Below are 16034 nucleotides of genomic sequence, written 5' to 3'. Positions count from 1 at the left end.
CAAAACAAACAATCAACAAAACTCATAAAACAACTGACAAAGAGACCTTGTTTACAGGAGACCTTGTTTAGCATAGAAAACCCTAACTGGAATATGGACCTTTTTTCCTTCTATTTTGTTCCTAACTTGCCCAATATTCTCAATACCATTCTTATTGTATAGCTTAATTTGAGATTATACACTCCCCAGTATCTCACAGCTTGGTTACTGAGCTGAACATTACAAAGAATTTGCCAGAACCAAGTCTTCATCAGATGGAAAGGCTACACTCAAATTAACAAAGTGCTCCCCATTTTCCATTGCACTAACTGTACTGACCTTTCCATTCCCTTAGTCCTTGCTGGCCCACATGCAAGCCAATTCTGAGTGTACTTCAGAAATCATTTGTATGAAATGAATCAACTTCAGTGTGATTCAGCTGTTATTTTTGTCTGCATGTTTTCAAGATTAGTATAAAACCTTTTCAGTGTTTGCCATGTGTCTGTGTTTCAGGGAGTGAGAGAAAAAGAACAAGGCAATAATCAACATCTGTAACCATATTAAACAAAGTATGCAATGTACCAGATTTTAAACTTGATTATAAAGTATATTTTAAACAGATTATAAAGTAGGTACAAGTATTTCAAATTGTTTTCAGGACACACTGTGCTTAACAGGATTTGGGAAATGTAGAAACTCTGTCATAGCTAGGTCTTTCCACAGGTCACCTTTTTTTTGCCCTAAAGCACTGTAGGACTAAAAGGAGATGATGGAAAATTCTCATCTCTGAATGATCCTGTGCAAAGTCTTCCTTCACTGCCATTTTTCTTTGTCATATTCTGCACTCAGACCTGAAAAAAGTCATTCACCTTTGGAGACTTATATTCGCCCATTCCCAATCTCTTATCCCTTCCTTTCTCTAGTCTGAAGCTCCATAGCATTCTCTTAAGAGACAATTGAGGTAGAGCCCCTTTCCCTTAGCTCAGGAGAGTCACAACCCTCTTCCAGTGCCATATTATATCTGAACACTTCCTTCTTTGGATCACAGTGATCCAGGTCAACTGGAAAAGAGCCCACTGAGCCAGCTTTCTGCATTTAATTCCTTGTTGAGCAAATGCCCCACAGAATGAGGGTTAATTCACAAGTAGCCTGTCAAACCTTGGAGAAATCTGTCCCAAGGAGAAATTAGAGGTTTAGTCTTATTACAGTTTGCTGCTGCTCTTAACACATGTACGGTAACTTTAGTGCACAGACAAAAATATTGGCTATAGTCATGACAAAGGAGGCTTCTGTGAGTCTGTGTGGATTGTGGTCCACTGTCTGATATGCATAACCTCCTGCACAGAGGGCTGTTGGGCTGTCACTGTGATTGTGATCAACAGTGAAAGGTGTTCTGCTCTTCCACTCCTGACTTGAATTTTGCTGTTACAAAATTACACCAGAGATATAAGAGCTGCTATCTTTCAGGGTGTCCAAAGAATGCTGACAGTTTCACACATGCCAGCCCTCCTCCTGGCTTAAACAAAGGTCAGTGAAGAGTGGTTACTTGACAAGAAAAGGTAAGATTAGGAGTCCAAATTGAAATGAATAAATGTTTTAAAGGGTTAAAAAAGTAAAATCAGTTTTAGCAACAGGTTGTGATGTACATCACAAGAGGGAAGGCTTAGAGAACTCAGAGGCTTTTTTGAAATCCTCTCTAAGGTCCAGAATTTTCACATCAGTTTTATCTATGGTTAGCTCCAGTAATAATATGGTAAAGGACTTTTTTCTGTATCTTAGAACTTCTTCATAAGAAATACTAGACCACAGAAGTTAATGGAAGCAAGGGAGAGTTTGATCTGTCCAAATTTTAAATGCTGTCACTCCTGATCTAGGACTATGCAGAAGTGTATATTGTCCATCAAAATTATGCCGTGTGCTATTACATCCGTACTATAGTAGAACAGAGGACTAGGTACTGTTTCAGTTTGCAGTCGTTTACTAAATCACATGGTTTTAGGTGTTTCCCAGATCTATGTAGAAACATTAACAGAAGCACACTAAAGTGTCCTTCATTCAGCAGTCTTCTGCAAGTCCTCTGAGGTCTTCTGGCCTAAGGTACTCCTCTCCACCTCCTGTCATGGTGCCATGACAACTATAGGTGAAACTGCAGTACTTGGGTAGATAGTAGAATAAAGTAATTACATAACACTTCACCTTTCCACAAATATCCCAGCTTGCACTGCATGGACGATACTCCTGAACCGCGGTTTTTCCTCAGTCCTTTTAAGCATCATCCCCATTTGCCGTGTGAAGGTGGAAGCCAACCAGTCACGGACCTCTGAGGGCACAGAGTCAGACCGGAGATCACTGAGTTCATCTTCTGTGTCCAGTAAACGCCTAGAAGCATGAGGAAACAGAAGGGTAAACAGAGTTCTTTAGAGAGCACTACAACATTATTTAAAAAGAAACTCATCTATATTCTAATTAAAGCAGCTGTTAAAAGTCTTTGATTCATCAGCCCTAACAAAACACACTAGTACAACTCTTCAACTGTCTGTTTATTCTCTTATATACTTACATTTCAGATTGTGGAACTCGCTACTCGGCTGAGGAACAAGGTGTATCAGCCTTCTGAAGCAAAACTACGTGATCCTCTAATATCTTTACATCTTCAGCTCATCATATTTCTGAGCTTTCTGCCTTTCAAAGGTAATTTATGGTCATTTCTGGGAATTTCTAGCATCTGAGTTAGTAACATACAGTCCTCTCCTCTCCCATTCTGGTCATCTGTGTTGACTCTAGAAGTGCATTAATCACTGGGTAAATGGCATGAAACCAAGAGGGGGAAACTCCTCTGCAATGTTTTGCCAGTCTACCTCTGTTCGTGAGTAATTTTTTTTTTTTAATTTCAAAGACATCATACAAGTGAAAAATTTAACATTGTTCAGAAGAAATAGTTGAGTCTACTCAGGCTGCAATAACTATGAAAGCATTTCTCTAAGAAAAAGTGTATTACAGTTATGTTTGGTTTTGATCTCCTTCCCTTTTCCAGGAAACTAAAGAACTTTATAAATGAAGGACTGAAGATCTCTTCTAAGCAGAATACAATATTCTAATGATTAAAACCATATTGTCTACAAGTAATAAATCTTGGCTCAACCAACTTTCACAACTGGCGTGTAAATTACAACTGCTGCTAGATATGAGTGCTGATGCCTGTAGTTAGCTCACCTAGTTTCATCAATGTATACTGACTCAAGAACAGTCGCTGCATATTCCAAATTCTTCTTTAGATCTACAACTGAAGCTTCCCCTCTCTCCAATTGCTTTACCAAAGACCGTAATCTAAAGAAAGGAAAACAAAAATCTGATTAGTATAAAACAATATAGGTTTAAAGTGAGTGTCAGTTCCCAGGATGAGACCTTGCATACACCCTGACAGGTGAGAACTTTTGGAAGTCTACAAGATTTTGAAGTTTTTTTTCATGTTGACACAGGAAGTCAACAAAAATTACTTTTTAAAGATCAGTTACAATGATGCCAGGTAAATATACATAATTCCATGGGTTATCACAGAATCAGAATCATACCAACACAGAATGATAGAATATGATGAGTTGGAAGGGACCCATCAGTATCAATGAGTCCAGCCTCTGACCCAACACAGGACACCCCAAGAATCACAACATATGCCTGAGAGCAGTGCCCAAAGGCTTCTGAACTCAGACTCCTTGAGTGCTGTCACTAGTCATGAGAGGGAAGAGATCAGTATCCACCCCTTCACTTCCCCTCAAGAGATTGTTGAAGACTGCAATGTTTCCTCTTAGTCTCCTCTTCTCCAGTCTGAACAGATCATGTGGGCTCAGTCATTCTTTGTAAGGCTTCCCCTCCAGATCTTTCACCATACCTGTGTCTTTCCTACGGATACTTTCTAATAGTATAATATCTTATATTGTGGTGCTCAAAACTGCACATAGTACTCAAGGTGAGGCCATACCAGTGCAGAGCAGGGCAGGACAATCACTTCCATTGATCAGCCATCTGTTCCCTACTCAAAACTGAAATAAGTAAAAATAGAAATTACTTTAAATTTAACACAGGAGCTAAGAGAGGACAATTTCAATTCAGTCATAAGAAGGAACTTCTTGAATAGTATCTGTTAAAAAAATTACTCTTAGTCCTAATGATTGACATACACATGCAAAACTCTATTAGACTATACTTAGAAATACTATTGTAGAAATACTATACAAGGTTAGGAAATGCTATGATTTTCATTAGATCAAGCAGCCACCATATATCTCATGTATATTAAACAGTACTCACTACTTTCACATTTGAACAATAAGCATTGCTGCATATGCCTCCTTTTTTCTTCATTCCATGTATGGGGAGTCTGCAGTTATGACAACTTAACTAGCTACCAGAAACACTCTGTACAAGCCACAGCAGTCAATTTTACAGAAAGAACATGACCTTTGGTTCTTCCTGACTTTTACCTAATTGATAAAAGTAATTGGTAGCTTTATGCTGCAACTCATTCAAAATTCATGTTCAATAATAGCACAGTGAGTAATGATTGCTTCTTGAAACCAACATTCTTCAATGAAGATTATGCAAAGTACTATGTGCATCAATCATTTAGAAAAAATGAAGTACTGTTGTTTCTCACACCATCATGTGAAAAAATTACACTGTCTTTGTCTTACCATCCATTATCTTTAACTATTGCTGATTCATTGAGTCACTACTCTATTCATTGAGCAGCTACTCCCAATTAATTGTATTAAATAAGAGCCTGGTGATAGTTTGCCTTTAATGTATCTGTTTTGGTTTTTTTTTTAAATAATCCTAAATGGACTGAAGAGAATCGAGGTAAATTTATTGCCGGAAAAATTCTGCTTCAAGGTGGCTGAAATAATTTTGAAATTCAATCAAATTCACCTGTGGCACTTAGGAACACAGTTAAGTGAGAGCTTGGCAGTGCTGGGTTAATGGTTAGACTCAATGATCTTAGCAGTCAAGTCTAAGATCAACTCATTTGTGATAACATTCCTTTGAGAGTCAGATCAAATAGCTTTAAAAAAAAAAAAAGTAAAACCAACAACAAACTTTAAAAATTAACAAAATAATTATCAGAAATAGACCTGACTGCATAAAAGCTGGCTTCAGTATACACACAAAAAACTTTGGAAAATGAGCATCAGCTGAACTGAAAGACAAACTCTTCCTTCTGAACTTCAGCACATTCCTCGCTCTCCTCTGGAAAACCACCATAATTACTGGTAAGAAATTCTTACTAAGTTGAGAAGCAGTGAACCATATCAAAGAATTCCTATGTAGAAATAGGCATGCGTCTGTCATCTCATTATAATTGACAAGCTTGATAACTTGGATATTCTGAGAGTCATGTCAAAGTTAAAGAGCATGTGCAGACTATCTAAGCACATAGACAGTGTGACAGATGCCCTGCAACAGTATCTGTCTGCCTGTTGGGGTGTAAAAGAACTGTAAAGCAAATACACAGGCTATTTAACACTGTCCAAAAGTATCCAGCGCACACTGGTTATGCATGTAATGCACATGTGCAGTAGTTTCAGTCAGCTGGGTGGACAGATGTCTTCAGTGTACACACAGTGTACACATAGTGTAGGAGTGTTGGGGGATAGGACGGTCAGGACGGACGGAGATGAGAGATCTCTGAAGCCAGGTCGTGGAACTTTGGGTTTATTGCAAAGGGCCTGGATGCAGGGCCCTGCTGGGAGCTGCCAGCCACTGCTCAGAGCAGGCCCAAGAAAAGAGAGGGGTCGAGAGGATGAGAGGGTAAGAGCATAAAAGGGTAAGAGAGCAAAAGCATAAGAGAGTAAAAGGGGTAAGAGAGCAAAGTTCTCGTTATAATACAATAAATCCTCTTCTGTGTTGAATATTCTAATTCTCACTAACCAATCTAGTACAATATATAAATCTTACAGCATTTACATACAGCCTACAAGAATCATTACATTACCATACCGTGTTACATTTTAAACCCTAAAAATTACTCTTTGGACCCCTTCTGCCAAGCTAGTAGGGTCTGCTCTGAGCCTTGGACCTGTCTGCAAGCAGAGGGTATTTTTTCATCAAAAGAGGATTACCTTCAGCCAGCCACACCATTGTCTTCCAATTGTTCACTAACTAAGGTGTCTCAAAGGTTGCTTTCATTTCAATCTCGCCTATAGTTTCTATATTCTCAAAATCTTTTGCCAGACAATCATATTTGTAAGGCTTCCCTGTTTCATCTTCCCCAACAGTATAGCAAGTCCCTGAAACCCTTTCCAAGAGAGAATTGGCGGGAGAAACACAGCATACACAAGAAGTAACCTAGAAGTTCAACACCTCTTTTTACAGCAGTCAGTGGGTATTATTCATTCCACACTCTTCCGCATCTTAATGTAAGGCTCTGCATACATATGTAATGTTTTCACTGTGGAAAAGACACATCTAGAAAGCTAGATCATGTTGCAATTCTTGAAACTAAAAATAGAGTAACTGGTAACCTGTGACAAAATGAATTTTTATAAGGCTTGATAGCTATCTTCTGTCACTGCTTTTGTATACAAAAAAATGCAAGTCACAAGATTCAGAGGAAATAAAAACGTGTGCAAAGAGCAAACACACAGTACTGCTACACATTTTAATCCAAAAAAATTATATGCAATTTCCCAAGTAATTGCTTTGCCTTCTTCATGTTTCCTGAAATATTCTCCTTCCTTTGAATAAAATACAAACATTTAAAATTAAATAATCAATTATTTTTATTATTATTAGAAGCATGAAAGTACAACAACGATAAGTTCAGTGGCCTTGGCAGGATGGTAAAAAGCTTGTTTCAACTCACTTTGAGTGGAACATGAAAGAACGTTGAGATAAACTTTTGACAACATTAATCAACTATAAGTGAAATTAAATAGTTTAGGTTTTCACTTCCCATTTACGAAATCCTTCAAGCCTATCAAAGGAAGTCCTGCACTGGAAACTTTAGCAAACTTTGGCTTACTGAATGATTTTCAATACAACAACAGCCTAGGCACTTCCTCAGCGCCAAGTCCTGCGAATTATCATTGTCTCCCTGTCCTGCTACTGAGAACTCCAAAGGAGTCCAAAGGAACTCCTCCAATATGCAAACACCCCCCTCATTCTCAGGTTCTGAACTTTGGGAACTGAATGAGCAATTATAAGCAGTTAAAAGGATTGGTCATGTTTTGTTTTTTTATTGTTTTTTTTTTTTTTTACTTCAAGTCAACTGCTTCATCTAGCACAAACCTTCTATAGAAATCAGACATACAGATGCTAATGGAAGTCACTGGGGGTGGATAGCAATGATAAACCACCTGTCTGTCATATACTTCCTCAGGAAAGTGTGCACTGCCTTCTCCCACTAGTGGAAGAAATGAGCCAGGAGATTATCTTAGGTGGTCATTGTGGCTTCAGAAGGCTAAGATGAGGTGAGATGAGTCATTCCACTGAATAAATGTGAGAACAGAACAAGGATAAATTTCAGATGTGGGAGAGAAAGAAAGGCTGCTATATTCTTTTTTCACAACCAGCAGTCTTCTAATCAGTACTTCCCAAAGCATGCCTTCCTGTTGGCAGACTAGTTCTATTTGAGTTATTAGTGTGAATTAGTTTTTCAAGGAAACTGTTCAAGCACAATATAGTCACTGAATTTGTTGACAATGACATCCAAACACAACAAACTATACCTTCCAGAATTAAGCATTTTCAAACCACTGTTGCCTTTTATAAAAAACAACATCCATTATAACACATCACACAGAAATCTAACAATTTTTAATTTGCATCTTTAAAAATAGGTACCTGAAAGAAACTGTCAATAAATATATTTAATATACAATAAATAGATAATATATTATACATATAATAAAACCATACACAATAAGATCACCTGCCCTGGACTTAGGAGAGCGGACTTTGGTATCTATGGGAACCCGTGTCATAGAGTACCCTGTGGTAGAGCCCTGTCGAGCAGAGTGGCACAAGAATACTGGCTAATATTCAAAGATCTCTTCCTCCAAGCTCAGGAACAATGCATTTTAACAAGAGAATATGGGGCAAAAATGCCAAGAGGCATCCATATGTGTATAAGGAGCTGCTGAGTACCTCAGAGATAAAAAAGAAGTTTACTGAAGGTAGAAGCAAAGACAAGCTAAAGCCCAGTTAGAATTGAGTCTAGCCAGAGATTTCAAAGACAATAGAAAGTTTCTATAGGTATTGTGATAACAAAAAAATTACTAGGGATAATGTGGGCCCTCTCTAGGAGGAAGTGGGAGATGTGGCTACCTGGATAGGCCTGGGATATGGAGAAGACTGAGATTCCAAATTAATTTTATGCCTCAGTCTTCCACAGCAAGTGCTCCAGACACCCTGCCCAAGTCATGAAAGGGAAATGCAAAGACTGCAAGAGTGAAGAGCCTAAGCCCACTGTAGGAGGGAATCAAGTTCAAGACCATCTAAGGAACCAGAATGTGCACAAGTCTATGGGATCTGATGAGATTCATCCATGGGTCCTAAGGGTAGACAAAGTTATTAAGCTATTATCCACCATATTTGAGAAACTGAGGCAGTCAGGTGAAATTCTTGATGACTGTGTGTTGATTTGGCACAGCCTGGTTTTTGGTAGCGGGTAGGGCGCGACAGGGGTAGTTTCTGTGAGAAGCTGCTAGAAGCTTTCACTGTGTCTCACACACCTAGAAAGCCAGATCATGTTGCAATACCCAAAACTAAAAAAAGAGGCTTTAGTTTCACAGAAAAGTCTTCAAGGATAAATCTCTAACAGCTTTGAAGATGGACATGCTGCTGGCCCAATTAGAAGAGGTTGTTACCACCCCTGTGAAAGTGTATAAGAAGAAAATAAAAATAGTACACAAGCAGTTTTTGTTTCCAGGCATGGCGAGGCGCCCCCAGGGGCCATCCTGGCACAGCCAGTGGTGATGCGCTACTGCAGCCACCACCATCTTGGTGTGGCCCCAAGAGCCTGGCCTGCCTGGCTGCCCCTAGCCAGCCATGCCGCAGGCAGAAGGGCAGGGGCAGCGCTGGCGGCTTCTCCTTCCCAGTGCCCCACATGAGGAGAGGCGTTAAATAGCACCAGTGCCACAGCAGCCACCACTGCCCCCACAATGGTGGCGGGGTCACCTAGCCAGCAGCAGAAAAAGATAACAAGCAACTCCTCAACACAGAACCTAGATGAGATCGACCTCTCAGCACTGCAAGATCTTGCAAGATCTTTGAATTAGTGGAACGTGTCGCCAATAGTACCTACAAGCAGCAGGTTTTTTTCCAGTCACAGATGAGGAGGAAGTGAGGACATGTTAGAGAAAATAACATGGTGACACCAAGTTCAGTGGAAAACAAGGGAGGGGGAGGAGGTGCTTCAAGCATTGGAGACGAAATTCCACTGCAGGCTGTGGTGAGGACTATGGCAAAACAAACTGTCCCCTTGTAGTACATCAAGTCCATGGGAGATGCAGAGATACACTTGCAGCCTGTGGGAAAAGTGCTCATGCTGGAGCGTGTGGATGTCAGAGAAAGCTGTGATCCACTGGGAGATCTGAATAGAGAGACAGGGCCCCTGCTTCCAGAGATAGAGAGGGTCTTTGCTTCCAAACTAGAGTAGCTTAGAAGACTGCACCCTTTGGATGAGTGACCCACACTACAACAGTTTTCTGGAAGAGTATTTGCCCATAGGAGGGACCTCATGGCGTAGCAGAGGAAAGACTCCTCTCTCTGAGCAAACACAAGAAGATCTCAATTAACAAACTGACCAAAACCCCATTGCCTGTCTCTCTGCACTGTCAGTGGAAAAGAGGGAGAGAACTGGGGGGAAAAGATCTCTCATATCCTCCCCTGACTGTGTTAATAATAAATTTACCTTATACCTTCAAATTTGAGCCTGTTTTGCCCTTAGAGTGTTTTTCTTCCAATCCTTATCTCAACTCATGAGCCCTTTGTTAATTTTTATTTCTTCTATCCTCTACTGAACTGCAGCAGAAGAGAGGAAGCAAAAAACTTTTGTAGGTGCCTGGCATCTGGCCAGTATCAAACCATGACAGACTGAAAAAAAGGGAAATATAACCTCCATTTTTTAAAAGGGGAAAGTGGAAGACCCAAGGAACTACAGACAATTCAGTCTCACATCTGTACCATGCAAGATCAAGGAGCATATTCTCCCGGAAACCATGTTGGTGAACAAAGAGATGACTGGTGTTAACCAACATGGCTTCATTAAGGGGAAATCATGCCTGATAAGTTTGATGACTTTCTATGACAGAGCTATAGAGTTTGTGGATAGGGGCAAAGCAATTGACATTGTTTACCTGAACTTGTGCAAAGTACTCAACGCTGTCCTGCATGACTCGCTTGTCTCTAAATAGGAGAGACATGTATTTGATGGATGGACCACTCAGTGCATAAAGACTTAGCTGGATGGCTGTACCCAAACAGTGGTGTGGTAATGGCTCATTGTCCACATGGAAACCAGTGACAAGTGGTGTCCCTCAGGAACTGGTGTTGGGGCTGACACTGTTCAACATCTTTGTTGGCAACATGAACAGTGAGATTGATGCACCCTCAGCAAGTTCACTGTTGACACCAAGCTCTGCACACCTCAATATGATGGAGGGAAGGAATAATGCCATCCAGAAAGACCTCAACAGGCTTGAGAGGTTGGCCAGTGCAAACTTCATGAAGTTCAATAAAGCGAAGTGAAAGGTCCTACATGTTTGTTGGGGCAATCACAGGAGTATCTATAGGCTGGGCAGAGAAGTGATTGAGAGCAGTTCTGTGAAGAAGGACTTGGCTGTGACAGGTGATGAAGAACTCAACATGAGCCAGCAGCGTATGCTCACAGCCTAGAAAGTGAATCGAATCCTGGGCTGCATCAAAAGGAGCACAGTCAGCAGGTCAAGGGAAGTGATTCTCCCTGTACCCTGCTTTTGTGAAACATCACCTGGAATACTGGATACAGTTCCAGTGCCCCCAACATAAGAAGGGCATGGAACTGTTGGAACAAGTCTGGAGGAGGGCCACAAAGTTGATTAAGGGATCAGAGTCCCTCCCATATGAAGGCAGGCTGAGAAAGTCAAGGCTGTTCAGCCTGAAGAAGAGAAGACTGCATAGAGACCTCATAGCAACCTTCCATTATCTGAAGGAGGCCTACAGAAAAGCTGGAGAGGGACTCTCCATTAGGACCCCTAGACATAGAACGAGGAGTAACATATTCAAAGGGGGAAATTTGGGTTAGATATACAGAATAAATTCTTTATTGTGAGTGTGGTGAGGTACTGGAACAGGTTGTTGTGGATTCTCCATACTTGAAAACATTAAGAGTGCAGGATGGGGCTCTGGGTAACCTGTTCTCGGGGGAGAAGTCCATGCTTATGGCAGAGGACTTGAAACTTGTTCTGGTTCCAGCAAGGACAGGGAAGATTTTTGCAGTAAGTAAGAGGGAACATGGCCAGAACCTGGAGGGTATTCTGTATCACCTCACATCATTACCAGAGGAAAAGGGAGTCTCCTACAGGGTTAAGAGGTCTTTTCTGGTCTTTTATGTGGCTACAGTTGGGTCTGGCTCTGCATTGAGCATTTTGCATGTGAATCTCTCTCTTTTGTACACCTCTGTTTTTAGTATTGTTGCTGTTATGTTTGTGTTCTTATCTAAATGCTGTTTCCAGTAAATTGTTCTTATCTTCATAGCCTTTACTTTTTGTACCTCCAATTCTCCTTTCCAGCCTGCCACAGAGGGCAGAGGGAGGGTGAGGTGGGGAAGCAAAAGGAGCAGCAGCATGGTTTGCAGGGTCTCAGTAGACTCTTACTTGGGAACTACAATTCCAGTTGCTCTTGAGAAACAGTACACACCACAAGGTAACCTGTGCTTTTACCTGCATGGTCACAGAGAGGACGTGAGGAAGTGGGATGGAAAACCCATCTCTGTCCCAGCAGCACAGGTGTGTGAGTTGAGAGGAAGGACAACCACCACAGAAAATTCTTCAAGGATAAATGCTGCTCCAGTTTCCAGTGGGCTAGTTGTCAGACACAACAGAAGGGCTGAATGTTATTTCTGATCCTCCTGAAGGAACTTAAAGTTAATATTTACAAGACACGAACAATGACTACTATGACTACAACTAGAGGAGCTGTGCCTCCAGCAGGAGGAAAGGGACAATCTGATCTATTAGACTATGCGGATCTGATGGCTTTGTGCATCAGACCTGCAAGAGTATAAGACTTTAGTTGACACTGGCACACAATGTACTCTGATGCCATCAAGATTTATAGAGGCAGAATCTATCTCTATTTCTGGGGTGACAGCTGACAGGATAGGAGCTGAAACAAACCGGACTGGGAATGAATGGCAAAAACACTCCAATTCTGATTGGCCAAGAGGCCCTGAGTGTCCTTGGCATATATTAACTCAAGAGAGGGTATTTCAAGGATCCAAAAGGACATTGTTGATTGTTGGGATTTTGGGGTAACTGTTGTTGAGATAGGGAAATTAACTGAATACTTTGCTTGGTTTCTCAGAGGATCTTCTGCTGTGGGATGGGTGATGATCGAAGAACAACATGTACTGATTGCTATCACAACAGTGCACCAACAGTACCAAACAAGCCAGGACTGTCACCCCCATCCATGAGATGATTCATAAACTGGAGAGCAACACTTTAATATCCCTATATGACAGTGCATAAGTCCAATGAAGAGAGGAAGCTGACAGTGGACTATCATGACCTGAACAAAGTCACACCACCTCTGAGTGCTGTTGTGGACATGCTGGAGCTTCAGTACAAACTGGAGTCCAAGGCAGAAAAATGGTGCCACCACTGATATTTTGCTAATGCATTTTTCTCCATTCCTTTAGCAAGACAGCTGTCCAAAGGGAGGAAATACAGCTCCACTATTTGCCATGGGCTGATCCAGACTGCACTGGAAAAGGGTGAGGCTCCAGAACAGTGCAGTACCTCTTGTGGGGCAAAACAGCTGAGGAAGTTTTGAGAAAGGGGAGAAAATAATTCATACCCCCTGAAGGCTGGTATTGCCATAAAGCAAAGTCAAAGGACCTGCCCAAGATTATCAGTTTTTAGGGATAAAATGGCATATCATCAGATTCCAAGAGCTGTGGTCAAGAAAATTGCAGCCATGTCCCCGCCAACCTGCTAAAAGTAAAGACAAGTTTTCCTCAGTGCTGTGGGTTTTTGGAGAATCCATGTTCTGAATTACAGTCAGATCATAAGCCCTCTCTATCAAGTGATGGGGAAGAAGAATGGTTTCAAATGGGGTCCTTAACAACAACAACCTTTTAAACAAATAAACAGGAGACTGTTCATGCAGTAGCCATGGAGTCAGGAATACAAAAGAAGCAAAGCCTACTACACCCCTGCCAAAAAAGAGATACTGGCAGCTTATGTAGGGGTTCAAGCTGCTTAAGAAGTGATTGGCACCAGCTCCTCTTGGCCCTCTGACAGCCACTGCTGTGCTGAATGTTCAAAAGGAAAGTCCCTTCCACACATCATGCCTCTTTTGATACATGGAGTAAGTAGATCACATTGATCACACAGCAAGCTTGAATAGGAAAACCTAGTCACCCAGGGATCTCAGAAATCATCATGAATTGGCCTGAGGGAAAAATTTTGAACTATCTGCAGAGGATGAAAAGGAAAAGATGTCATCTGCTAAGGGGGACACACCATATAATCAACCACGTGAAAAAGTGATACATCCTCTTAACTGACAGTTCCTGCTGTATTGTAGGGATACATAAAAAATTAAAAGCTGTATGGAGTCCTATGCAGTGAGTCACAGAAGCTATTAAGGAAGAAGGTGGATCAAGTTAGGTTGCAGAGCTGAAAGCTGTCCAGCTGCATTTTACTGATGTGACTGAAAGAGATAAATGGCCAGTGCTCTACTCCAAGACTGACTTGTTGCAAATTCTCTATGTGATAGTTAGACCTATGGAAAGAAAGACGCATTGGCAGCACAGAGGGAAACAAATTTGGGCTGCTGAAATGTGGCAGCACATCACTGCAGAGGTAGAGAACTTGGCTGTAAAGGTACGTTATGGAGATGCACACATACCCAACAGTAGGGCTACTGAAGAACACCACAACAATGGATAGGTGGATCAAGCTGCCAAGATTAAAGTGTCTCAGGTGGATCTGGATTGACAGCATAAGTGTGAATTATTTCTGGCTTAGTGGACCCATGACACCTTAAGCCATTAAGGAAGACATGCAACATACAGGCAGGCTCATGTTTGAGCAGGGGACATAAACACAGACACTGTCTCTCAGGTTATCCTCAACTGTAAAACATACACTGCAATCAAGCAGGATGTGAGAGACTGGAAAGATTGATGTCTCAGGACATTTTGGGACGCATGCAGAGGGGAAGAGACAGGTTGGGCCTTGCCTTGGTGAAGCAGCACACTGTCCTGCATACACCACCCCCTTAGAGCCAGTATCCCAGCCTGGCAGGGCCTGCCAATCCCTGCCACAATGCTCCACATCCACCCCTGGAGCCTTTAACCCAGTTTTGCAGCATCAGGTACCATGGCACAATTCACACATTAAATTCAAGGTCTTATTAACAGTAATTCCCTTTGATCTCATGACTCGAAAACTGGAAGCTTAATATTTTCTGAACAGTGATGAAAGGTTTAAACTCAGCTCCCTGCCAGCAGGTGGCTTAACTGGAATGCCACAGCCAAGATTTAGCTACTTGCTTTCCATCCTGCTTCTTAAAACATGATACTTCATCTGTGGTGGACTACTTCATGCTGTGAGAAGATCCAATTCCCACTTAGATCCTCAAATTCCTTCCTTTAGGTGTCTATGAAACTAGACATGATGTTTTGACTTGTAACTTTAGAATACAGATTAAATAAAATAGAGCACAACAATAATTTGATTGTCACATCTACAAAAGTACAGTTTTGCCCGGCCTTGTTGCTAAAGATTACCATTTTCATAAAGGAGAAGAGCAAAAGTATTAACCAAGTAGGAAGCTGGAATTAGCATCCAGAAATCTTTCTTTCAACATTAACCATTAGGAGATTAGCTCAGTTAGAGCATGGTCCTAATAATGCCAAAGTTGTGGGTTCAGTTCCTGTATGGGTCATTCCCTAAGGGACTTGCAGATCCCTTTAAGCTCAGAATATTCTGTGATTTCTTCTTGCTTTCTTTCTGTATGGCCTCACAAATCTGACACTTCTTTGGGCTAGAGATCTTCCAGCTGTGTCACTTGATGTAAATTGTATTTTGAGATGTAGGGCCTTGAGCCAAATTCTTGGCATTATCAATGACAGTGGTCTAAATACTAGATCACAAAATAAATAGTAAGCATTTTAATTATTATTTTAAAGGTAGAGTACTGAGTTCTTCAGATGTTATAGCACCTTACCCTCTAAAAAGCCCCAGGAGTAATGATACACCATGAATTATCTCCATGTGCTGGTCTCCAGCTAGGAGCCATTCTTCCACCAGCTAGGCATGGTGGCGCCTGACATGCTGGTTCCTACAGCCCTAATAAATTGTTTGCTGCATATAAAAAAACAGAAGAGCTGCCTCAGCTATAGGGTTTTGAACTAATTTATTTCTAATTATAAGATGATTTCTAATAAACATTCTGTAAAATGCCTTGAGATTAATTTTGCAGAGCAGAAGGAGCTGTTAAGATTCCTAAAAATAAACTAGTCAACATCTAAAAATATTACTGTATCATAGTCCAATAATTTAAGCCCTTTTAGAGTTGGTGATTAACAGAAGAACCAATAAAATTACCATCTCTGCTTTCCAGTGAGTAAAAAAAAAAAATTAAAAAAAATCACAGAAGCATGCAGTTTTAGGTTTTTGTTTTTTCTGGTGTTTATTTTTATTTTTTTTTTCCCATGAATGATACTGTTCATTCTTCCTCTTCTTGGTGACTGATAACTTTGGGAAAGAAAATGTAAAAAAAGAGATTCACAGGCAATGCTTATGCAAAAATTTATAAATGTGGATCCATCTGTATTCATTGTTTCA

General features: G+C 40.9%; 1 protein-coding gene across 1 annotated transcript in view; it reads right to left on the bottom strand.

Annotated features, from left to right (window-relative positions):
* The window catches only part of PDE1C (phosphodiesterase 1C), a 207235-nt gene that overhangs the window by 57916 nt on the left and 133285 nt on the right, over window positions 1-16034 (bottom strand). The window contains exons 4-5 of the mRNA XM_058021381.1: window positions 3193-3306; window positions 2176-2358 (exon numbers count right to left, since the gene is read on the bottom strand). Of these exons, the coding sequence (XP_057877364.1) occupies window positions 2176-2358; window positions 3193-3306 (297 nt within the window). The remainder of the gene's footprint in view (window positions 1-2175; window positions 2359-3192; window positions 3307-16034) is intronic.

This window comes from Melospiza georgiana, chromosome 1 (genome assembly GCF_028018845.1).
Source record: "Melospiza georgiana isolate bMelGeo1 chromosome 1, bMelGeo1.pri, whole genome shotgun sequence".
NCBI classification, from domain to species: domain Eukaryota; kingdom Metazoa; phylum Chordata; class Aves; order Passeriformes; family Passerellidae; genus Melospiza; species Melospiza georgiana.
This window is presented reverse-complemented; position numbering and strand designations above follow the sequence as displayed.